We start from the raw sequence: 25,074 nt of genomic DNA on the forward strand, positions 1-25,074 counted from the left end.
TTTAATTACGTTGATTGAGATATATCATTGTCCGTGAGTATGGCACAGAAAAAAGATGTGTTATTTTTTTGTAAATAATATATAACATTTAGTGCTCCAAATACCACAAATGAACATCTCAATTGGCATTATTGGAAAGAAATCAACAAATTTAAATTGGTCTGTATCATGTTATTATAGTAAATTCATGTTGATGTAATGTTAATTGGCATCCGTAGCACACACAAGACGAAAAATAAGATATGGTAAATTGTTTTATTCACTAGTATTGGTTTCCCATGATAAATATGTACTAAAAGGATAAAGAAAAAATAACAGAAGAAACATTAACTTAGTGGCTCATTCTTTTTAATATGGAAAAGTAGCATGTGTTTTTTTGTCAAAATAGGTTTAATCAGGTATAATAGGTGTATAGAGATGGCAAACATGCATAAGGGTGAACACGGATCGAATTGGATCAGATATGATCAAAATTTCGATTCAATCTGTACTAAAATTATCAGATCAAATCGGATCCAATATCCGCAGTTATTTAATTTGGATCTAATTCGATCCGCACATTTGTGGATCAGATATCGGATATTGGATACATCTACGAAACATAAAAATATTTTTAAAAATTTATTTTTATTAAAAAATATCAATAAAATTCATTTTTTCTATTCTTTTAAATATGTTTACTCTTAAAATAATATTAAACATATATTGTTTAAATAATAAATTAAAATAACACAACTTATATGATAATTATTAGTTGAAATAAAACATAAAAAGAATATTTACTTATTTATTTCTTTATTTTTGCAAATACGCGGATATATAGATCGGATATGCAGATAGATACCTACATAAAATCCGCAATCCGATATTAGTGTGCGGATCGGATCCAATCCAATAGTTTTGCTGATCGGATCCATATCCGCAATTTTTGAATTGGATTTGGATAAACACTGCGGATATGCGGATCGAATCTGATCCATGAACACCCCTAAACATGCAAACCCAATACACAGGTGACGTATTGACACAGCACGTAGGAAGTAGGCTTCAACACACATTGCCGTGTGTCGCGTAGAGAACGTATGCCAATGCAATACGTGAGCTGCGTATTAAATGCTCTTTTTTTATCCAAAAATTCTGCCTATAAAATACCAAGCCCGTTTTCATTTTATTTCATTGTGAAGAAAGTTATTTTAGTGAGTTAAAAAGTAGGAAAAATATACTGATATATTACAACGGTGAGACATGAAATACACATGAAAATGTTAGCTTTGCGTGTGAGACCATTTTCTATTGATATTCCATGCACAATAATGTTTATAGAGCTATAGTACAGTTTCTGTCAAAGCATAAAAAGTGATATCTTAATGAGGGTGAGTAATATTCTACACAGAAATCTTGTTATTGTTATGGGTGAACGTGAATTAGTAAATAGATAAATATACAATAATCATATACATGGAGATAAACAGATTATAACACCTAATGCTGCTAAGACTTCATATAGACATATAAAGAGTAGCATCAGTCATACAATCCATAAACATGTTAATCCAGATATAGACTTGACTAGAACTTATATGTATGTGTGTATATATCTGGTTCATTTAAGAAGTCTCAAGTCTGGAATTTGGTGTTAACAGAAAATAATAAAATTCTACTCCTTAAAGATACTAGCAATTAGAGGAAAAATATCCTAATCTTCATAGGTACTCAAAATATCTTCCAAAATGCTTCATGTACCTCGTAGTTTGGATAATAGCAAAAGGCAGCCTTCACGCCTAACGAACATTTACACCATCTCTATCTATAAGAAAAGTGAAGGGAAGGGGTGAGAACCTATGGTTCCCAATAAGGTACTAACAAAGTGACAAATCGTTTATCAATCCAAGAGCACAACTCTAGCATTAAGATCATCGTGCATTTTGTCATGTTAGCCCTAAGGCTTTTAGTTTTCATTAATCTATCCTAGTCCCAGTCTTTCGCTAGACCATCACAGTAATCAAGTAGCAGAATAGTAAACAAATACATATTAAGCACAAAAGACAAAAAGTAGAGATAAATCGTAGAACATAATTACAGGGAATATGCACAATGCACAAACAATATGATGTGTGTCTATTCTAAACAGGCCATGAGCTCACGTATCGGTTGACTACCCACAACCCGAATATGATTTTCTCAATTGCGTATGTTCTGCATACATGTCTAATGGACAAGGCCATGTGCATTCTGACAACTCGCAATAGTTGCAAAATTTGACGCCATAATATGCTAACAATTGAGAAAATAGTTTCCAAACATAAGGTGGGCATTCTCACGTCATCGCACTAAGCAAGTGAGACTGAACTTCTACCCTTGTTATGCATACACTCTGAAAGAGCGTACATTCTGAAGTTTAAGGTTTCTAATCCTTTATGTTTTCAATACATGGTTTCATTTTCCGTGTAAGACTCTTTCTCTCTCTATCTTTTAATAAATTCTAGTTTTACCCTTCTTATGTCTTGTATTACAATCTCATTCTAGAATTTTTTTTAATCTTTTATTAATTTATCATTATATTCTTTGATCCTCTTTTCATAATTATTATTCTACCCTTAGTATTTTAAAATATGATCATCTTACCCTTTATCTTTGATTTTACCATCTTAACCTTATACTTTTTTATAAATGTCAATTTGATCCACTTAACCATATATATTTACCAAAATACTCATTTTATTCCTGAGTTATCTAACTACTCATTTTAACCTTTATCTTTTATCAAAATGACTATTTTACTCTTAATATTTTTATAATTATTATTTTAACCTCATATTTTATCAAAAAGACTATTTTGCCCTCATGTTACATAGTTATTCATTTTACCCTTCTCTTTTATCCAAAATAACTATTTTATCTATAGATTACCTAATTAATTATTTTTAGCCATATCTTATTACAATGACCAATTTACTTGTTATGTCTCTCAATTTACTATTTTATCCTATAATATTTTTTTAATGATAATTTTACTCTTTTTTGCCTAAATTATTATTTTAACCTAATTCTTTATCCTAAATATTTTATTATATTTACTTGTATTCTTAAATTTTTTTAATTATATTTTTGGCATGAATCTTTTATATAATTATATTTTTGTCTCTAAGTCTATTATGATTCAACTACGGCAGCGATGGAAGGTCACCAGAATGTTCAGTGGTGTCAGGGGAAAGCAGGGGAGGACTGTGTCCATGTGGTGGTGTCGAAGGAATACGGTTGGGTGGTCGTGGGGATCTATGATGGATTCAATAGCCCAGATGCACCTGATTACTTGCTTTCGAAACTGTGCAAAGTAGTGCACAAGGAGTTCAAGTGTTTGCTTTGGGATGATGGGGTTGATGGGAATTTCAATTTGGGGGGTTAAAGATTCGATCTTGACAATTGGGGATGATGATGATAGCGATGCTTGTGCTGGCTGTGTTGATCAACAGAATAATAATAATATGAATGATGAAGATGGGTCATCTTGTGCTACAAGTGGTGCTGTGGATTCTAATTTTGATGATCATGATTTGAAGAGAAAAAAGTGTGGTGGAAATGGAAGTGGAAGGAGTTCTAAGAACAAGTACAGAGGTGCTGCAAAGAAATGGGAGGAGAATCAGATGAGGTGGAAGTGCGAGTGGGACAAGGAAAGAATGGAACTTGATCGGAGATTGAAGGACCAGCTAAATGGATCCTGGGTCCATGACGGTGAACCATTCTGATGTGTTGGAAGCTCTGTCTTAGGCTCTTAGGAAGACGGAGGAGGCTTTCTTGGACGTGGCGGATAAGATGGTGATGGAGAATCCTAAGCTTGCTCTAATGGGGTTTGATGTTCTTGTGATGTTGATGAAAGGTGAAGATGTTTATGTGATGAATGTTGGAGATAGTAGAGTTGTTCTTGCTTAGAAGGTTGAGCCTAATTACTGGCTTGGCAAGCATGAAGGGATCATCGAGGTGCTCTTTTCTTCTTTTTTGGATTTCCTGGAATCAAGATCAGATAAATTCATCCCCAACCATTATTTTTATCTATTTGTGAACTGACCCTAATATTTTTTATTAGTTTACTTCATTACCTGGTCCATCAAGGACCAGAAAATACTTTTCCCACCGAAAAAAACTCCTTATAACAAATCGTTGCTCATTTGCTTTCTTCATTATACACTTTTCTCATCTCTCCTGAAGAGTTAAGTTATTTGTGATCTAGGTCTCAACTATTCCATCTCATACTAAATTTTCAAATACAATTTGAGTTTGTTCCTACGAGGGATATATCTTGGAATAAATGTCCAAAATTTGTATAGTGTTTCATACACATTTGTTAGTCTTTGTAATATGATCCATTAGTGATCAAGTTTAGTTTGAGAATACTTGAAGAAAGAATACCTATGAATTTTAGATCACTTAAGTTAATCTAAGTCATTTGAAACATGAGAAGGTATTAAGAATATCTAAGGTTCTTAGATCATTTTATTTTATCTTATTCAATCTTAGTTTGAATATATAAACGTTTATTCAAATATATTATAAACGCTTATTCAAATAGTAAAACTCTCAACTCAGTTGATAACTAGACGTCAATATTATTAATTAGCCAAACCAGTATACATATTTGTGTATGTCTTCTAAACACTATCTCTTGATATTTACCATATTTGAGCTATCTATTTATTTTTAAAAATGATCTAAAGAGCTTGCACACCTCAAAAGTTGTTCTCTCAAGCATATGTTAACACATATGCCCTCAATAAGCAAGTCTGAATATGATAAGATCTTATCTTGTGATACAACCAAATAAATCTAGAATAGATCGAAGATGTTACATGAAGGAACTAAAGAAGTGAAAGAAACCTAGATCAATGTCTTGCTAGATATGAAGAATTCAAGATGAAAAAGGGAGAGACTATTTGCTTTATCACATATTATTAATAAGGTAATGATACATGGATTGACATGTTTTATTTTAATTTTAGAATCAAGCATTGGAGACCTTTAGAAAATCCTCAGACGCTTGAAAGCATTTTGTCAGGAACACATTCCAAGTTTAATAGTTAGCGGATAGATCTCTAGTACGGTTGTGGGGAAGACTAGACTTAGAACACAAGGGGAGTAACTAAACCTAGATTAAGTGATATTTTCCTTTCTTTATCTCTTTATATTGAATTTAAATTTCTAAATGATGTAGAAATATATCTCCTTATAAGTGTTTGTTGTTCACTCACAAACTCTTGAAAAGTATTAGTATAAAACAAGTTACATATTTATTTATCGTACAATTCTGTTATTCGAAAATCTATCATTGTTTTTATATACTTAAATTATCACGTCTTAAAAATTTTATATTTATTAACTCAATTTCGTTAGATAGACAACGGAGAATCTGAACAACGTGAATAATGGGTTACACTTTTGATCCACTGAAGATGAAAAAAAAGTACATCACAAATTATCTTCCCAAAAATTCTACTTTTACCTTTTACACTTTACCATTCACCTTCTAACTCTTTACCACCGTATATACAATCTAAATCCAAATATAGTTTTTAATGCAAGTTGTATTACAAGTTTGGTATGAATTTTTATAGTAAATAAAATGGAACAAACCACTGGTGGTTGTATTTTTTTTAAGATTCACCCATAAAATTGCAGCGGTTTCAAACCGTTGCAGTTTTTTTTTAAAAAACCCACATCAAAATTACGGCGGTTTTCTAAATGTCGCAAATTTTTTTAAAAAACCTTTTTTCCAAATAGCTGCGGTTTTAAAACCGACGCAAATAACTTATTCCATTTAGCGGCTCTTATGCCAGTAGTTGCTGGAAACCACCGCAAAATGCAATCCCCGCCCGCGCCTTTATCGAAGGCGGTCCTTAATCCGCTGGCGTTCTATTTCGCCGCGGTATGAAACCACCGCAAATTGGCAAAAAAACCACCGCAAAGCTCCGTTTCTCTTGTAGTGATACCTCTCCGCAAATCCTCATTGCGCCGTCAGTCCCTCCCTCACTAGCCAGCCTCAACGTCACCGAACTTTTTCTCCATCGAGTCGTCGGTTTAGAATGAAAATAACCATTCACATGGCTAGTAAAATGAACATCCATCAAATTTCATTATACCTAATTAATTCCAATCTAAATTAAATAAATATTCACTTTAGAATGAAAACAATCATCTGCATACCTAGTAAGATGAATAACAATTCAAAGAATGAAGAGGACGTAAGCAACAATCATCTATCACCATCAACATCACCCACCATTCTCGTTTCTCTATAAGAAAGAAAGAGTTTGTTTCCTCTGCCAATGCCAAATGCATATGCTCACGACAATAGTTTGCCACCTGAATGAGAAAGACAAGCTCTCAATGTGGAGTTCTCCAGAGAATCCTAAATTTTTGGACATAAGAAAAAAAATATAACTTTATCTGAGAACCACCATAGCCATCATAGACTCTAAAAAAATGAATTGTTTGCTAACTCAAATTTTTATTCAGTCCATCAATTATCCTATCACTAATTAGCATTTTAATAGAAATCTTCCATCTCAGGACAAACGGCGGTTTCGACGTGAGACAAATGGCGGTGTCGGCGTGAGGCTGTGGCAGTGTCAGCACGGGCTGCTATGGGACAGCAGGGCGACGTGAGGTTGCGGCAACGTCGGCATGGGCTGTGGACTTCTATTGCATCTGAACGGGGTAATGAGGAATGAGTGAATGACGACATTCTGCTATGTCTGAACAGCTATCTCTGGCGACGACGACAAGTTGTGATGGGGTATTGGAGAGGAACTATGTGGGCTATGCCGCGGACGTGGAAAATAAAGTTATGGTGGATTCGTCCAAACATTGAAGAACAAATATTGTTTACTTATACTTTCTCTTATTAACTAACATGACAACTTTTCGTATAAGAGTAAAGTTTATTGAAGTGAGGATTCGTCCAATAATTTCCTTTAAAATTAAAGGAAGAATCAATCTTTAGATTATTGGAAGGCTACCACCATCAATGAGAAACACCAAAAAGATTTTTGACTGCCCAAAGGGCTTAATGGACAAGTTTGGAGAAGTGATTATCTTAATTGAGAACAAAGTTTAGCTTAGACCAAGAGCAAAAGAGGATATATGAGGTTCAATAAGCTATTATCAAGTCTAAAGGTCAGAAACTAAAAAGAATAGTAAAAGAACCTGAGTAAAAAACTCAAAGAACAAAAATTAACACTCGAAGTAAAATTCTCTAATATCTAATTAATTAAATTTAGAAAAAAGGTAAAAAAGTTTTAAACTTTCTAAATAGTTAAAGTGAGACTTTACGTTCGAGTCATATTTTAAAAAAGAAGCATTAGATTAATCATGAAAGAATAAAAAAAAAATTGAAAACAAGAAAGTTAATTAAAAAGAAAAAACCTTGGCAATGGAATCGAAAATGCAATTTGAAGCGATTAAAAGCAAATAAAACTAATTGAAATTAAACTAAACCTTGCACATATCCCCCTGCAAGAGATACAGCGGAGAATCGGGGGCACATTCCAATCTATGATAAAATTTTATAATTGTATATTGTAATTGTTATTGTTGATTTATTCGATTAATTAATAACGTGGGGCGTTAAATGCGACGTGACAAGAAAATGTATCTAACACAATCATTATTTTTTTAAAGAGCATGTGGGGATTACGGTGAATTCGGAATAAAAATGTGATGTGTATAAAAAATTAATTACTAAATTAATTATAATATATTTATTTATAAATATATATTATTTTTTAAATTTATTTTAATACATATAATATAATTATTCACAATAAAGTATTATTATTTGAAGGAGAAAAATTATTACCTTATGCTAATATTTGGCCAATAAATATAATTTTATATGTAATATTTAAAAATACATATTAATTAAATTTTTAAATTTTAAATTTTAATTTTTAAGTCTCAAATTTTAAATTTAGTAGTATAAAATCAAAATATTAGTTAATATTAATAAAAATAAATATTATATTTACATTATAAATCAGTTATTGAATTAATTACTATACATTTATACAAGGTTAAGTACGATTTTAGTCCTTAAGGTATAAGTCGAATTTTTTTTATTTCTAACCTTTTTTTGCATACAAAATTATCCCTAAGATCTAAAATCTTTTTAAAATCGTCATTTTTACTTAAATATTAAAATTTTAGACCAAATTACTATAACAAAAAATTATAAAATAATAAAAAAGAGTAAGAGAGTGTTTCTACTTGCTGAAGGAAAGAAGAAGAAGGAGAAAAAAAGTGTCCACAATTCACCTTTGCTTTCACTTTTGTTGTCACTTCCGTACAATTTTGATCCCTAAGGTAAGGACGATTTTAAAACCGAATTAAACCTTAAAGATGATTTTGTATGCAAAAAAAAGTTCAAAACGAAAAAATTTTTAACCTATGAATTAAAAACCAAAATCATACTTAACCATTTATATAAATATACAATCATACTAAGTGTATATCAAAACTAACTGTTAGTATAAAATAATATTAAAATACAAAATATACATTAAAAATAAATTTAACAATACATATATTTACATAAATATATAATGTCTAATTTTAATATATAAATAATATTTTTAATAAATATATATAATTTTTAATGTATATTTTTTATTTGAATGGAATATCTGTACAACGTGTACAATGAGCTATTTATTTGGTCTAATATGAGTTAAAAAATAAATATTTAGGATAAAATACTACTAATTTCTCAAACACAATACACACATACTATCCAGAATAACCATCTGATAATAAACATCTAATATCCTATTGAATCGAACATCTTCATATCCCCATTGTACACATTATACATATACTCATTAGCTCCTTATACTTCCTTTCTCTTTTTTATTTTAATATATATTTTACCCAAATAAATATTTTAATGACTTAGTTTTTATATGGACTTAACATATTTACGAATAAAAAAAAAATCCTAGCCTGACATGGTGACATATCTCTTGACGATATAAGGTGTTGATTCTCACACTGGGTTTTTCAGTGAGAAGTGAGAAAATTACACTCACACAGGACACACCTCCTCCTTTCATCAGCTTGGAAATGGGGAACTATGTTGTAACTACCATACTCATTCTTCTCTTCAATTTCAGCACTCTAATCAACCTTGTCATCTCTTGTCCGTACTGTCCATACCCAACTCCAAAGCCTCCAAAGCACCACGACCATCCAAAACTCCCACCCAAACATCCTCCAAGAGTGAAGCCCCCAATTCACAAACCACCAAAGCACAATAACCCTACTCCTACCACTCCATGTCCACCACCAAAGTCACCAAAACCAAGACCTCCCTATGTCCCCAAGCCTCCAGTAATAGTGCACCCACCCTACGTCCCAAAACCACCATATGTACCTAAGCCACCGGTTGTTAGACCACCATATGTACCAAAGCCACCGGTTGTAACACCACCATATGTACCGAAACCACCGGTTGTGACACCACCATATGTACCAAAGCCACCGCCGATGGTTACACCACCATATGTACCGAAACCACCGGTTGTTACACCACCTTATGTTCCTACGCCATCACCACCATATGTACCAAAACCATCTCCACCAGTTGTGACACCACCATACACACCAAGGCCGCCCATTATTGTTCATCCTCCGTACGTCCCGTTGCCACCAGTTGTACCCACACCGCCCATCATCTCACCTCCTCCATATGTACCGACGCCACCGGTGGTTACACCACCAACGCCACCAAGTGAAACACCGTGTCCGCCACCGCCACCGCCGGCGCAACCAACATGCCCCATAGACTCGTTGAAGCTTGGTGCCTGTGTGGACGTTCTTGGCGGACTGATACACATCGGAATCGGAGGAAGTGCTAAACAAACATGCTGTCCGGTGCTTGAAGGGCTTCTGGACCTTGATGCTGCTGTGTGTCTCTGCACTACAATCAGGGCAAAGCTTCTCAACATCAACATCATCATCCCCATCGCCCTTCAGCTCCTCATTGATTGTGGAAAGACTCCGCCAGATGGATTCAAGTGCTCACCAAATTAATCAATTATTATATTCAAAGGTACTGCATGTGTCTCTCAATTTAATTATGGAACCAAATATATTTTCTACGTCTTTTTATTGTATCTTTCTGTTTCTAACAAAAACGACAAACCAAACACACATGGTATAAAAAAATATTTATTTAAAAAAAATTATAAAAAAATTATATTTTTGCTTTTATTAATTGTTTGTATAAATCTCCTAGTGGATTTTTATATTCAATATTAAATATATTTTTTGAAGGAAAATTCTCATTCTACTAGTAGTCTACTTGTTTATACAAAAAGAAATATTTTTAATATCTATAAAATAAAAAATTTAATTTTGATGTACTATCAATATAAAAAAGTTATATACGTATATTCAATTACAAAACAGATATGATTGGACGACTATATAAATTAAAATATTTTACATTGTTATTGTATCAAAATTAAATTCTAAAATAAAAATAGTAAAAATTAAATTGGTTTAAAGAAAATTAGATTAAATATGTTCAATCTAAAATTCTTTAAAATTTATTGAATACCAATAATAGTATTTATTCAAAATAAAAGAGAAAAGAATAAATAAATCATTGATCTTTTGGCCCGCAGACATTTATGTCTCCAAGATTTAAAAATACATTTAACTCCTTGACCTTTTTAAAACTTGGACATATTAATTACTAGGTATAATTTGTCTATTTTACAAATTCTATTCCGTGTACATCCGTATATTAATTAGGTCAGTACAACGGAAGTCATATTTAATTTTTCTGTTGAGTTTGATAGATCTAATTGAACAAAAGAATTGATGTATCTAGGTTTTGAAAAAATAAAAAATTTAAATATATTTTTAAATTTTCAAAAACTTAAATATCTCTAAATGAAAAGATCGTCAACGACCTATTTATCATTTTCTCGAAATAAAATCATCATATGCTATTTACGAAAAATGGATTTTCCATGTGATTACATGATTATGCTCTTTATTATGTGACTAGTTTGGACAAGTAATTATATGGCATTCAGCTTTGAGAGGAAATGTTTACATACTCGCATGAAAGGTAACTGTTTTGAGAGTTCATTATCAGGGAAAAAAAATTGAAAGATAAATAAGCAAGCCTTCTTTACTGAAATAATTTACCAATATCAAACAACCTTCCCTTGAATTTTCCAAGTTAATCTACTTTTAAATAAGTAATTATTTACATCTCATTATAATAATTTTTATGAGAAGAAAATAGTTGAAACCAGATTTGTCAAATATACCAAATTATATATATCTAATAATTAAAAATTATTATATTCACATAAAAATTAATCTAATTATTATTTTCATATGAATAATTTTGAAATTAATTCTAAAATCACCACCAAAATATCAAATTTATGTAAAAGCGTGTGAATTACTTACTAAATATATATAAAAAAATATAAGTAAACAACTCCTATCTAATTAATTTTAAATAATTGTAATTAATAATTATTAATTTATATTTTTTAAATAAAATTTAAATAATCACTAATTAATAATAATTAATTAATATAGAGTACAATTCAAAAATACTTGTTGAGTTGTTGGCGAGATTGATATGTATATATAATGGATTATGCTACGTGTGTACACTAAAATCAGCCATTAGTATAAATTATAAAATACATATTGTAATACAAATACACATTGAAAATAAATTAAACCACAAATGTATTTATATACAAATATATTAGTGACTGATTTTAGTGGCTGATTTTAGTATACAAATAATATTATTTCTCATATATAATATACTTCAACATGAATTTTGTTATGGCTATTTTTGCAGGAATGGCGTCACTTTGGCATTGAATAAGGTATTAACAACAAGAATGAGAGGTTTATTGCTCATAACAAGATGCTGTGAAGAAACTTTACGAAGTGTTTTTTTTTTTTAATCGTTCTTCTTGAAGTCGTGTGTTAACCTAAGTAGTGCTTGCGATGGGCTGGCATGCAAAAAGCTTTTCGTTGAGTTTTGTCTGCTTGTTTGTATGATTGCGTATGTGGTTCACGGTTACGTACGCAGACCCGTGACCGCGTTGGGAATTGTTAAAAGTTAGTTCAATTTTAGACTTTTCTTCTAATTTATCAGACTGGGAATTGGAATTTCATTCACGGACCGATCTTAATTTGTACTTTTGTATGATAGTAAGAAAGTTGTGTTGACTGCCGTGCCCCAATACGTGTGGGCCACCGTGCCTCCCAAATTTAGATGCGGTGTATCTATATCTATGTCTATCATCTGCCCTGCATGCATATAACAGGTACAAAAGGTTTTATTTCTTTTAACGAATCTCATGGATCAGCCAGCGGACCATGATTGGGTCGCATTTTCCTCTCTACCTCTCTGTTTATATTGCAAGTTACTGTGCATACCTGGGTCCAGATACATATAGTCCAGCCCAAAATCTATTTGACAAAGGAGCTTAGTAGCACCATGACAATTCCAACTATTACTACGGAGGAGATGACCTGTTCTAAAAGGCCATCATGCGAGAATTTTAGAGAATAGTTGGTTCTTGTTATATTTTTTTAAATGAATTTTATTATGTCAAATAATAGTTAGATTTTTTAAAATTTGAATATTTTCATATGCTAGTTTATAAGAAAGTATCAAGATAATATAATATTAACGATGTGGTTTTCACCTGATTTTTACTCGGTATAATTGTGGTCCGAAAATATATAGATTTCATCGGGTCTAGAACCAGGTTCGAGTTTAATAAATAAGCCCAATATATATTTCGAGACGGATCTGAATCACATTAAACCCAATTTTACCTAACTCAGTACACACCCCTACTCTAAGTGAAGCCGACAAAACACTTCGAAACTACATAAAAAAGGTACAACAAAATGTGTTTGGAGATACAATATCTTCTCACCAAAACGACTATCATGAGGCTCATAAATGGGTTAAGAATAGACCATTCTTACAATCCATCTCTAAGCGTCATCCGACTTCAATGACGAACGTGCAGGTGCAGGTTCACGTAGAGAAATACATTAACATGAAAAAAACTGCACAACTCAAGAAGTACCACCAAGCTCGGGATGCAAAGGAAGGTCGAGACCAAAATAACCGCAACAAAGAGAAGGATCAAAGAAAAAGGGATGATGACTCATCCCGAACTAAAAAGTATCACTCTTACACCCCCTCAGAGTGTTTTTAGATGAAGTCTACACGAATATTTGCAATGGTGGAGAAAGTACTTGCACCATATCCAATTAAGAACAAGAAAAGTGGCTACAAAACAGAGTACTGTGAGTACCACTATATCTACGACAACCACACACCAACGACTGTTTACATCTTAAAAACATGATAAAAAAAGTTAGTCCATGAAAGTTGCTTAAACATGTGCATCGCTCCGCTCCCTCTAGGTCGACAACAAGATGAGAAGAGACTTTAGCAAGGAGAGGAGCTCCTGAGAAAAGGAAAGGTTGGAAGACCGAGAAAGAATCCCGAAAAGACACATCGATGTAATCGTAGGAAACTTTGTGGCAGGAGAAATCTCGAACCCTCATTGAGGAAAGATTGAGATCACCATGGTAATGACCAATGCTAACTTAAATCGAACCCTCATTAATCAAGCAAGTTCAACTAACATATTATTCAAACAATCTTTCGAAAAGCTCATGCTGGAGCTTAAAGATTTAAAGGCCTACCCAAAAATTTTGTTTGAGTTAGGCAAAATCATCATTTAGTTCATGGGATACTTCAGTCTTTACAAAACTTTTAGCAAGAACCCAAGAAGCTAAATATGACCTTGAAGGTCGATTACGTTGTCGTGGATATCCCAATATCCTCGACTTGATAGGTTGGAGCATTCTAATCTGACTTGTGGCTGTAATGTCACCAATCAACACCTCACCTATGTATGAAGTTCTCCATCAAAAATGGTGTACCGACAATCGAGGGAGATCAAGCACTAAGAAAAAGATGCTACAACAAAAACTTGAACTTGAGGGGCAACAAAGCTGGAGGGCAAGTCTTAGTCCTTGATTTCTTTTTTAAGTTCCATAATCTGCCTTTAAAAAATTCTAGGCTTTGTAATTTTTTTACTCTATTAAAAAGTTTTTTTTCTCCATCTTTTCAGCTTTGTTTTGCACCTATTTATCTTATCTTTTAGTGTGTCCCAATTAACTTTTTCATTCCTCCCTTAATCTTTTCAGCTCTGTTTTAGTTCTATTTTTTATTTCTTCTGTCCATTAAGAGCCTTCCGACCAAACTACATAAACAAATGTCTAATCTCTCCTTTACATCAGAGCCAACAAAATTAATCACTTGTTCTTCTTCTCTTTTCTTTTTATTGCCTCCATTCACTCCTACCACTAGTGTGAACATAGTGTATCCAATTTGGAGACTTAGAGGTTTGAATTTTGAGAAATAAAGATTATTCTATTAAATTCTAATAGAGCACAAAAAAAATTTAATTAAACAAATTTTTTATTATTTTTTTAATAAATAAACTAAAACCACATATACATATATGATATATACACGCGTTACAAGTATATGACACATTTTTTTCATTTTTTGTAATTTTAATGGAATTATCATTGATTGGTAAATAGTATCTTATTTTTCATGTTCTTGTTATAGCAAAAATTAAGTAATTAAAAACATTTTAAAAAATAAAAAAATTAATAAAACATATATAAAATATCATAATATAGTAACTTGTCCATTATATTTTTTATCTGTAAAAATTATGATTTTAATTTTATATAAATAAAAAATATATTTTATTTATCAATATACATAATTCTGCAAAAAAAATATTTTTACATTGTACACATTATACACATTGTACACTTAGACCATTGGTTCTCTATACTTTTCCTTTTAATTAAACTAACAATAAAATAAATATACACATATAATAAGGAATTAATTACTCATGTCTACAAACGAGATACATGGAGTAAACTGAATACTTGTTGCTAGTGTAAAGGAGATATGATGTTTGCAATAAGTTTGGATCAAACTGAAAAATAAAATACATATAAATTAATTTAAATCATATGGGTTTAATTTTATTTTTCATGTTATGTGTATTATATTAATTTAAAATTATTTTTTGATCTAATTCAATTGAAACATAATAAATAGTTTAAATAGTTTAAATCATAATAAATTATATTTATTTTACTTTTAAATTGATAAAAATTATATTACAAACATCATATTTCGTTTACACATTAATAAAATATGTGTATACCTATTTACTTTGCATGATAAACAAGATATGTAATAAAGTGTAAGAATATTATTTCTTTTAAAAATATATTTATTGATAAATAAAATATTAATTTTATTTGTTTAAAAAATTACCATCATAATTTCAATAATAATCATTAACCATTGGTAATGAAAATTATAAGAATTATGTAAATTTTCTTAGGCTAATGAGTCATGACTCATGTCCGCATACTAGGCATTCTAACTTGGCCCAAGACTTAAAAGAAGGGTCTATCAAATCTTCATCTAGTTCCATTAATTGTGACCCAAGCATTCTTCTACACATAAAAAAAAAATGTCACCAAAATAAAAAAAATAATTACTGTAATTACAAGAAGGAGACAAAGCCTGATGCTAGGCTTCTCCTAATTCATCACGTGTTTAGTGTGAGGTATCTAAATTAACTAAGAAATTCCTTACTTAGTGTATTGACAAATTCATAGTTTTTTTTAAACCAATTTGGATTAAGCGAGTAGTTAGCTCACTCGTCCGCTTAAGTAAGTATCAGGAGTTTGGATCCTGCCTCGTACATACAGTAATTTATTGGTCAACAACAAACTCTCAGATCCATGATAAATTAGTCCATGATAAATTAGTTTTTGACTTGTTGGAATGGAAGATACTTTGAGAAAAAAAATTGATAGCTTTTTTTTTTGTGTCTTCAAATTCATAGCTTGTTATGTACATATGAAGGGTCAATGCTTGTTAGCAATGGGCTACACTAGACTATGTCAAAAATGATTAAGCAATTAGTGATGGACTAGGAAAAAATTTGTTAATTATTAGAGAAAAGCAATTGTGGATGGAAGAAAAAAGTTCAACCTAAAGACCAAGCCCATTTCATATTAGGGAAAAGTATAAGCTAAAAACATGTGGAGATGTGTGTGAGTGTGTATGTCCAAAAAAAAACAAAAAACAAAAAGCTAAAAACATGTTCAACTTTTGGGTATGCATGACTTCATTCATAACCGCCTTTTGGGGATCTCTAGAAAATAAGCTGATTGAATTTGTGAGACTAGTTGGCACATCAATCAATATAATTATAATTGATGTCTATTAAAATTTAGGTAATAGTGCCGGAAACAATAATTTTTTTAAATAAATATTTTATTTTTTATTTATTAATATATGTAATTTACAGGTAAATTATTAATTTATGTATTATTATTTATTTGAAAAATAAATAAATAAGTTTCTAACTTTTTGTTTTATAGATATTTTTATTTTTGAGCATTGAAAAATATTTTTAAGTTTCTCATCTCCTTAAAAATTGAACAAATTAATCTCTCTATACAAATATTTCTGTCGGACCCAACAAAAAAATCTGAAGTCCATTTTGCTTATCTGACATTATAATTGCCCACGTGGCACATTAATAGAAGGCCAGTTTTAGAAAAAATGACAAAAAAGTCCCTCTGTCTCAAAGCCACTTCTTCCAAAAGGTGTTCAAAGCGTACACGCGGCTCTGGAAGTACCAGCAAGAGAACCGGTCGAAGCTGGTTCAGTGCAGTCTCAAGCGCTGGGAAATTGGCGACATCGCGAGCCGAATTGGCTAGCTCTACTTTAGCCAGTAGACCAGCGACATCAGATTCCTCGTCGAGGCATACGTATTCTACGAGCCCATACTCAGCAGAAGGTACTTCGAAGGATCTGAAGGCTCGCCGAGAGATCTGGGAGTCCGGTCCAAGGAGTTGAGGTTCTACGCGCGGTTCTTGCTTGTTTCGATCATTCTGAACCGCTCCAAGATGGTCAACCACCTCATGGACTGCTTCGTGGCTCTCGTTGACGATTGCGGAAGTAACTTCCGGGTAAATGCACTTCTCCTCTTCTCAAAATTCCGGCTAAAAAAATGCATCGCCTTATGGAAAGTTGGGTTTTCTAGCTTGATTTTGGAATTTGAATGGCTAATTGTTGAAGGAAAGTGAACTAGCATTCATCTATTAACTCACTTTCTCTCGTTTTTGTTACTGACGTATTTTAGACTAAAACGATAGCTTAAAATTCTATACATGCTGTTTCCTTTATTGCGATACTCTTTTTAAGTACGAAGGCGCTCTGTTTAGATCAATTGCCTAGCTGGTTATTGCATCGTACTTAATTTAGAGTGACTAGAATAGTATGTCATGTATTTAAAGTGTTCTATAATTGTTGTATTTAGTATAATACATAACTACATGCTTGTATGTTCTATCATCTATAACGTTGTTAGTGTAGGACATGTCGCTAAATCTTTACTGAAGCTATTTGTAGCGGTGTAAAATATTTTGAGGGATAGAACAGATAAGATTAGGGCTCTAAAATAAGAGGAGTGAAAAGTTTGCTTAGTTAATATATGCTATTTTGAGACAGAGGGATTTTTTTGTCTATTTTTTAAAATTGACCTTCCATTAATGTGCCACGTGGGCAGTCGTAATGCCAGATAAGCAGAATGGAGCTACGTCAGACTTTTTCGTTGGATCTGACGGAGGCATTTGCATAGAAGAACTAATCCATCCAACTTTTAAAAAGGCTAGGAACTTAAAAGTATTTTTCAATGGTCAAGGACAAAAATGTCTGGGATAAAAGATCAGGAACTTATTTGTCCTTTTTTCTATTTATTTTATTTATCGTGTAAACGAGTTGATAATACAGGTCTTTCGTATCTCATTTATATTATAAACGAGATAAAGCATATTTGGTAAACAAAGAAGAAATCAGGTGAATACAAAACACGTAGTGAAATAAGGTTTTAACATATTTCGTTTACAGTGCATATTATCAACTCGTTTACACTGAAAACGAGATAAAATCATACTAAAGTTGTTTACCCTATAAATGGAATATAAAACGACAAATTTAACTCAACTATAAAAGGATTTGCAAGTAGTAGTTTTGGTCACAAGCAAATCATTTCTTTTTACCCATTTTTTTTCTTTGTTCTCTCAATAGGTTTAATAAGAATGTCTGAATATATTTTCATGAGTGTATATTCTAATTGTTACATAAGACTGAATTATGATGGGGTTGTTTTCAAGTATGAAAGTCTTATCTTATCGTGTACTCATTGACTAAGTTCTTTTTCTGAGTTGAAGAGCCTAATATTCATGAGCCTAATATTGACGAGTTTGGGTGCTAATGAGATAAAGGAGGTCGATGAATTGCGTATAAGTTGTTAGCACCTATGGAAAATAGCGTTTTTTTATTTTGTGTTTTTCTAGTTTGATAACAATGAGCATGTGTGACTGATATTTGATGTCTATGAAAGAATCATGACCTAATAAGTGAAGGAATTTTCTGCAGAAGATAGTGACGTAGGTAGTAGTGGTTTTGAACACTCGAATTTTGTTTAAGATGACCCAAATGAATGAAAGTGACATCCAAAAGATGCTGTGAACGAATTTCATATATAAGCATTGTAAATGAGATATCTATTGTTACATAATATGTGTGTATCTACAATATATTCAATGATATATGTGTCTTATTTTGTTTACAATATAAATAAAATATGCATATTATTTATTCTATAACGAAATAAATAACATACTTAAATTGATAATTTATCTATAAATTATATATGTTGATAAATAAAAAATAAGATATTTATTTAAAAAATTTCCGAAAAAAGACTTCATTATGACAATATCTAAATATGAGATCTAGGCAAGTAGATTTATCCGACCAAGCGACACATCATTCAAAACAATTAGTCTTCACAAATTTTTGGATAATCCTTCAAGGAAAAATCTTCAATATGACAATATCCTGGATCAAAACATATTCATTAAAAGCTTGGAAAAACCTAATTGATATCCTCATTTGACAAAAACGGAATAATCTCAATAATGTCTGTTAAATTCTTTTTATAATAATAAGTAATTAGTAGCCCTAACTCATCAATGTCCAATTTTCCCTAAATTACTTATTATGAAATCAATTATTTATTATAATTTTATAATAAGTAATTGATTTCATAAAATTAAAAAACTACTAAACTAAAATTTTCTTCCAATGCACGTTCTCCAAAGCAACCAAGATGTTGCTTCTTCGTCCAATTTTTTCCATCTAAACTTTGATAGCAATGCTTCAGGTCTTACATACTCCTATGCTTACAAGTTACAATTTGTCAGTCATTTCTTCCAGTCTGTATATGGTCCTTTTGAAAAAGAAAAAAAAGAAATTAGTTAAACGTAATAATTAATTATTTTGGCTACAGTGACTTTTGATATGTTTTCTGTCTGGCAAATTTTTTTATGCCTTTTAATTTAGTACCAAATTTGTCAAAATTATCCTTTAAATTTTTTTATTTTTTATTTTTTAACAAATTAGACAATATCATCTAGAGATCATAGTCGTTAAATTTTGTTTTTCTTCTATAAATTTGTGATTTTGCTTTTTTTACTTTTACTAAAAAGTTTGACTTACAAATATTTATATAATTTTTTATAATATTAATTTTATTTAAAATTCTAAAATAAAGAATATTTAAAATGAATTTTTTTTGTCTTTTTTAATATTTATTTATTCGGATATAATTTTGACTAAAATCATTAAAATAATATTCATTTTTTAAAAATTTTCAAAAAGGTAGATTAAATTTACAAGTTATTTAACATTTATAAAAAATAGGCTATTTTTTTAAATATTGGTTTATATTTGGTGTAATGAGTTGTTACGATACAATTGTGTATTTTTATTGGTATATTGGAGGTATAAAGAAAATGTTGCCGCAATTTGTAGAAAGCAAGAAAAAAATAAAAACAAAAAAAAAATAGAAAATGAAGGGAGTGATTTTTTCAAAAAACAGAAAATGGAGCTAGGGACGAGCTGACTATGGTGGGGGTTATTTGTAAAAAAAAAATAAAAAAATTTAAATGTGAGCGGATATAAATAATAAGTTAGGAGACACTTTTTATATTTTATATTAGATTGACAATGATGTTTTGTTCGATTATGGACTGTTGGAATGTTAATCTTAAATATACCATTTAATTTTAAGAGATACAGAAATTCAACTGTTTAATTTTTATTTTAAAAAATTTAAAAATTTTAAGATATAAAAATCAGATTCTTAGGCCTCTAATTTGTATACCTTCCACAATTTTAAAAAATATCAACAATTACAATGTTGTACATTACTCTTTTCTTATTTCCGTAGAGAAAAAAGTTAGTCTACCAATTTGTGTTCATTCTGTAGTTTCTTTCTCTACTCTCTTCTTTATTTCCATTTTTATGGTGTTTTTTTTTTCTATTTTATTTAAAAAAATAATAAAAAATAAATAATAACCCATCTTTTAAATTCATTTCCGTTTTTATGGTTCCTTTTGTTCTTTAATTTTATTTTGAAAAAAATTAATGAAAAAAAAATAAATAATAAAATTCTCTAAAACTAACAAAAAGAATAAGAGGAGAAACTATAGAATGAATGCAAATTCGCATTTTCTAACTTGTTAATTATAAGGAATAAGTATTGTTTTGGTTCCTCACGTTGAGGGTCAGAATCGAATCCGTCCCTGGTTTATATTTTGATTTAAAATCATCCTTAACGTGTTTTTTTATAATAAAATCGTCCTTTTAATTTTTTTTGGACAAAAATGCCCTCCACTACCATAAGCACCTTTACCTCCATCACCACCACCACCACCTTTACTCCCACCACCACCATCACCTTTATCTCCACCACCAAGAAAAACAACATCAATAAAATCAACACAAATTCAACAAATCCAAAAATCAGAAATTCAACAAATCAACACAAATTCAGAAATAAAAAATTCAACAAATCAACCCAAATTCAACAAATTCAACAACCAAACAATAAATCAAAATAAAAAATAGAGACAATACAATCACAAATGCAGAAGCAGAGACAGTCATAGAATCAGAAACAAAAACTCAAGTAGAAGCAGATGCAGAAGAAAAAGATGCTGATGCAGAAGTCGAAGCTGCAGAAGCAGATGCAGCAGAAGAAGAAGCAGAAGAAGCGGATGCAAAACCACCTGTGCTTGGCCACCCATCCCCAGTGGCGGTGACGGAATGTCCAACACCACGACCACCACTAGAAACAGAAAACAAGAAAGCAGAAGTAAGGCGTGAGGCGGAGGCAGCGAGGCGTGAGGCGGCAGAAGCGAGGCGGAGGGGCGAGGTGAGGCGGCGAGGCGTGAGGCGGCAGAAGCGAGGTGAGGCGGCGAGGCGTGAGGCGGCAGAAGCGAGGTGAGGCGGCGAGGCGTGAGGCGGCGAGGCTCGCGATCTCCAATGGCAGTGGCTCGCCGTCCCCCTCCCCCTTTCCCCTTCCCCCTCCTCCTCCCCCTCTTCCCGGCGCTCCCTCTCTCTTTCCCCTCTTCTCTTCTCCGCCGTCGCAACCCCTCTCCTTTCTTCTTTCTTCCGGCGACGGCGACGGCAGCTCCAACCTTCGCCGGCGCCGTCTCCTCTCCCCCCTGCTTCCCCTTCCCCCTTCACATTTCCTTTCAGCCCCCACCCCCCCAAAACGCGTTTCCTCTCTCCCCCAACGTGTTCTTTTTTTATTTTATAATTTTTTTATTATTAAAATAGGGGGTATTTTTGGAATAAAATTAAAATTTTTTTAAAAAATGACGATTTTAATACAAAAAAACACGTTAAGGATAATTTTAAATCAAAATATACACCAGGAACGGGTTCGATTCCGACCCTCAACGTGAGGGACCAAAACAATACTTATCCCTAATTATAATCTACTCACATTAAAATTTTTTATTTTTTCTTGCAAATCACTTCCACCATACATGAAAATGCCTCCATCATACAGCAATTCACTCCCTCCATTCTCTGCATTTTTTGTCTTCTTATTACATTCTACAAATCATCATAAACGTTTTTTTCATGCCTCCAATATACCAGTAAAATACACAGTTGTATCATAATGATGCATTACACCAAATGTTAACCAATATAAAAAAATGATCGTTGATTGATTTTATTTAATATAAGACTGCAGTTGGTATTATGCGCTATTATAATGCAGATGTGTGTTTTATTCACATATTGGAAAGAAGCATAAACTGCTTCCCGCAATTTGTAAGGAGCAGGAAGAAAACAAAAAAGGGCCAGAAAATGGGGGACGATTACTGTGGTGATGTAAAAAAAAAATATAAAAAAATAGCGGGACGAATTGATGTATGGTGGGGGCAACTTGCCGGGAAAAAGTAAAAAAATTGCATCGTAGTGACTACAAATAAGGACCCAATGTAAGACTCACGTACATTTTGTTGTTCCTCTACCTATTTTTCTCTTTTTTATTTTGGTTTTTCTGGTATATTTGTTGTTCTTGTATTTAATTAAAAAAAAAAGTAATAAAAAGTGGGTGATAGAATTAAAGAGTATATTATAATGGTCAAATGTTATTTTAGACATCCAAAGGTGTAAGATTTCTGCTGAGAATCTATGTGATATTGTTGTTCCTTTCACCATATTATTTAGAGAACTAAAAGGTATAATTTGTGAAAAGATAGATCATCAGATATTGAAAAAAGTTACTAGTGTTGTGTATAGATATCCTGTAATAGTATTTGGAGGATTCGTACAATTTGACATAAAGTATTCACTAATAAAGCAACAATACAAAAAAATGTTTTCAATATGTCACGAAAGTCAATCACAAAACTTAGTCATCAAACTATATGTTGAGTTCAAACACTTGTCTTATGAGGTTGAAGAAGCCAATAGAGACATAAATTGAAAAGGCTACAATAGTAAAAGTGAAGACGAATTTGAAGGCAAATTTGAAATAAATGATCCAAATGTAGATAGAGACGATGTTAATTGCATTAATGAGGCAACTGTAGAAGAAATAGCAAATGTACTGGCAAACCAACATCTATTTGGGGAGCCGTCTTTTATGCAAGTTTTGAACCTTGCGATTTTGAATGCATCGAAGTTTTCTAAGTATGCAAATGCTAGAATCTGAATATGATATTAATAGAATATATCTATATTTTATGTACTATAAGATGATAATTCTACTGTGGTCACTAATTGTAATGTATAATTATTTTATGGTATTGTTGCAGACCCACCTATTGTTGTAGAACGCAAATTAGTATTGGGATGGAATTCAATTCTAAAGAGATTGTGATCGTGAGCATTAAAAACTATACAATTCGTAGGAGAGTTGACTACCAGCAGATAATGATCTGCAATCATCCAAGATCCCTTATAGAGAGCGTGAAAATAATCATCCTAACTAGAAAATCTAACTAAGAAAAATCTGCATTCCAAATCCATCACTATGACAGTCTCTTTAATAGCCCATCACTTAACAATCCACCTTTTCATAGTCTGCAGATTTATCTTTTTTTTTCTGGAATTTGATGATAAGAATTTGCTTCCAAGATTTACACCAATCCTAATATTCTTCGAGAGTAATCTCGATATTTAGCATTGGATTGAAGAGAGTTTGGTCATCATCCCCCAGATCAAAAATCTCATTATAAGAGATATACTCTTCAGCCACCATCTTCACTATCTCTTTTGAGTTCAGTTTTTCTAACCCATCACCCACTAATTTGTCCCTAAAAAAAGATTTTAAGGGATTGGGTACATAGCATTTCTGGTATAACCTCGACCTCCGACTCAATTTCAGCTTCATCTATGGGGTCTTTAACAACCTTTGCTACTTTAGTTTTAGGAGCATCATCCTCCATATGTTGGAGGATTGCTCTATAACATTTATTTTATTTTTTTGGTACTTTTTGTTATTAGGTCCTCTTCTTTCGAAGATTTTTTTTCTATTTTTAGAGATGGTATTTCAGTACTTATGAAAAAAAATATTATTTTAATAGTTGACTATTTTATTGATTAAATATTTGAAACAATAAATTTAAATATATAATAGTTAATTTTTAATGTTTATGAATATGTATGTATGAATAAAAATAATATAAGAAATAAATTCAAACATGAAAATATAGGAATAAAAGAAAATAAAATGAAATAATTACAAAGAAAAATAAAGAAAAAACAAAGAATAAAAAATGAGAAAATTAAATAAAAATAAGAAAAAAAACTAAGGTGTGTCCGTGGTGTGTGCTTTCTTACTTGATTCCGATATAATTTCAAGAATAAACATAGAAAATAGCTTTTAATTAGCCGATATTATTCTTTTTTTTAATTGCAAAACTTTTTATTTTTTTAGAAGACTTAGAGTTTATAATTTAAAATTAATAATTTAGTGTTAAAGATTTAAAATTTAGAATTTATAATTATAATTTAATTTTGATATATTACAAGTATAAAAATTTTATATTTGTATTCAATTACATGATGTTACATCAACAAAAATAATAACTTTTTATATTAATCATGTGAATGATCATTTGAAAGAACAAATTTGATTTAACGAATATGAAAAAATATTTTAACTACATTAAAATTGAACTCTTAAAATTTAAGATAAAAGTATTATTTTAAAAAAGATGACTAATATTAGCCAAAAAATTGATTCCCGGATTAAACTCTTTCATTAATTTTCTTTTGAGATCATCAAAATCATGATATAGTTCTTAGTGATAACAAATTGAATGCATGAAAATTAATTTTTTTAAGTTAAGTTTTCAACTATAAATCAAATTTTTTTAGTCAATATCTATTAATTTTTTAATATTAAATTTTAAATCATAAATTTTAAGTTCTAAATCTTAAATCTTCATTCTAAACTTTAAATCTTTCAAAAGAAATGTTAAAAATTAATTTATAATAAAAAATTCTTATTAGCTAAT

The 25,074-nt window shown here is 31.1% G+C and overlaps 2 protein-coding genes across 3 annotated transcripts; both read left to right on the plus strand.

Moving 5' to 3' along the window:
- The first annotated feature begins 3,175 nt into the window (after positions 1-3,175).
- LOC140184514 (probable protein phosphatase 2C 23) lies at positions 3,176-3,930 on the plus strand. Its single transcript, XM_072236280.1, has 3 exons — positions 3,176-3,356; positions 3,409-3,722; positions 3,769-3,930. The coding sequence occupies exons 1-3, from the start codon at positions 3,176-3,178 to the stop codon at positions 3,928-3,930; spliced, it is 657 nt and encodes a 218-aa protein (XP_072092381.1).
- A 4,789-nt stretch (positions 3,931-8,719) lies between these two features.
- LOC112795605 (uncharacterized) lies at positions 8,720-12,261 on the plus strand. Of its 2 annotated transcripts, none has more exons than XM_025837619.3 (2): positions 8,720-10,096; positions 11,885-12,261. In XM_025837619.3, the coding sequence occupies exon 1, from the start codon at positions 9,109-9,111 to the stop codon at positions 10,075-10,077; it is 969 nt and encodes a 322-aa protein (XP_025693404.1). In that variant the 5' UTR covers positions 8,720-9,108; the 3' UTR covers positions 10,078-10,096; positions 11,885-12,261. The 2 variants fall into 2 exon arrangements, with proteins under 2 accessions (XP_025693404.1, XP_072089929.1); XM_072233828.1 differs by lacking the exon at positions 11,885-12,261 and adding an exon at positions 11,063-11,269.
- Positions 12,262-25,074: the final 12,813 nt, after the last annotated feature.

The sequence above is a fragment of the Arachis hypogaea genome, chromosome 4 (assembly GCF_003086295.3).
Source record: "Arachis hypogaea cultivar Tifrunner chromosome 4, arahy.Tifrunner.gnm2.J5K5, whole genome shotgun sequence".
NCBI lineage: Eukaryota > Viridiplantae > Streptophyta > Magnoliopsida > Fabales > Fabaceae > Arachis > Arachis hypogaea.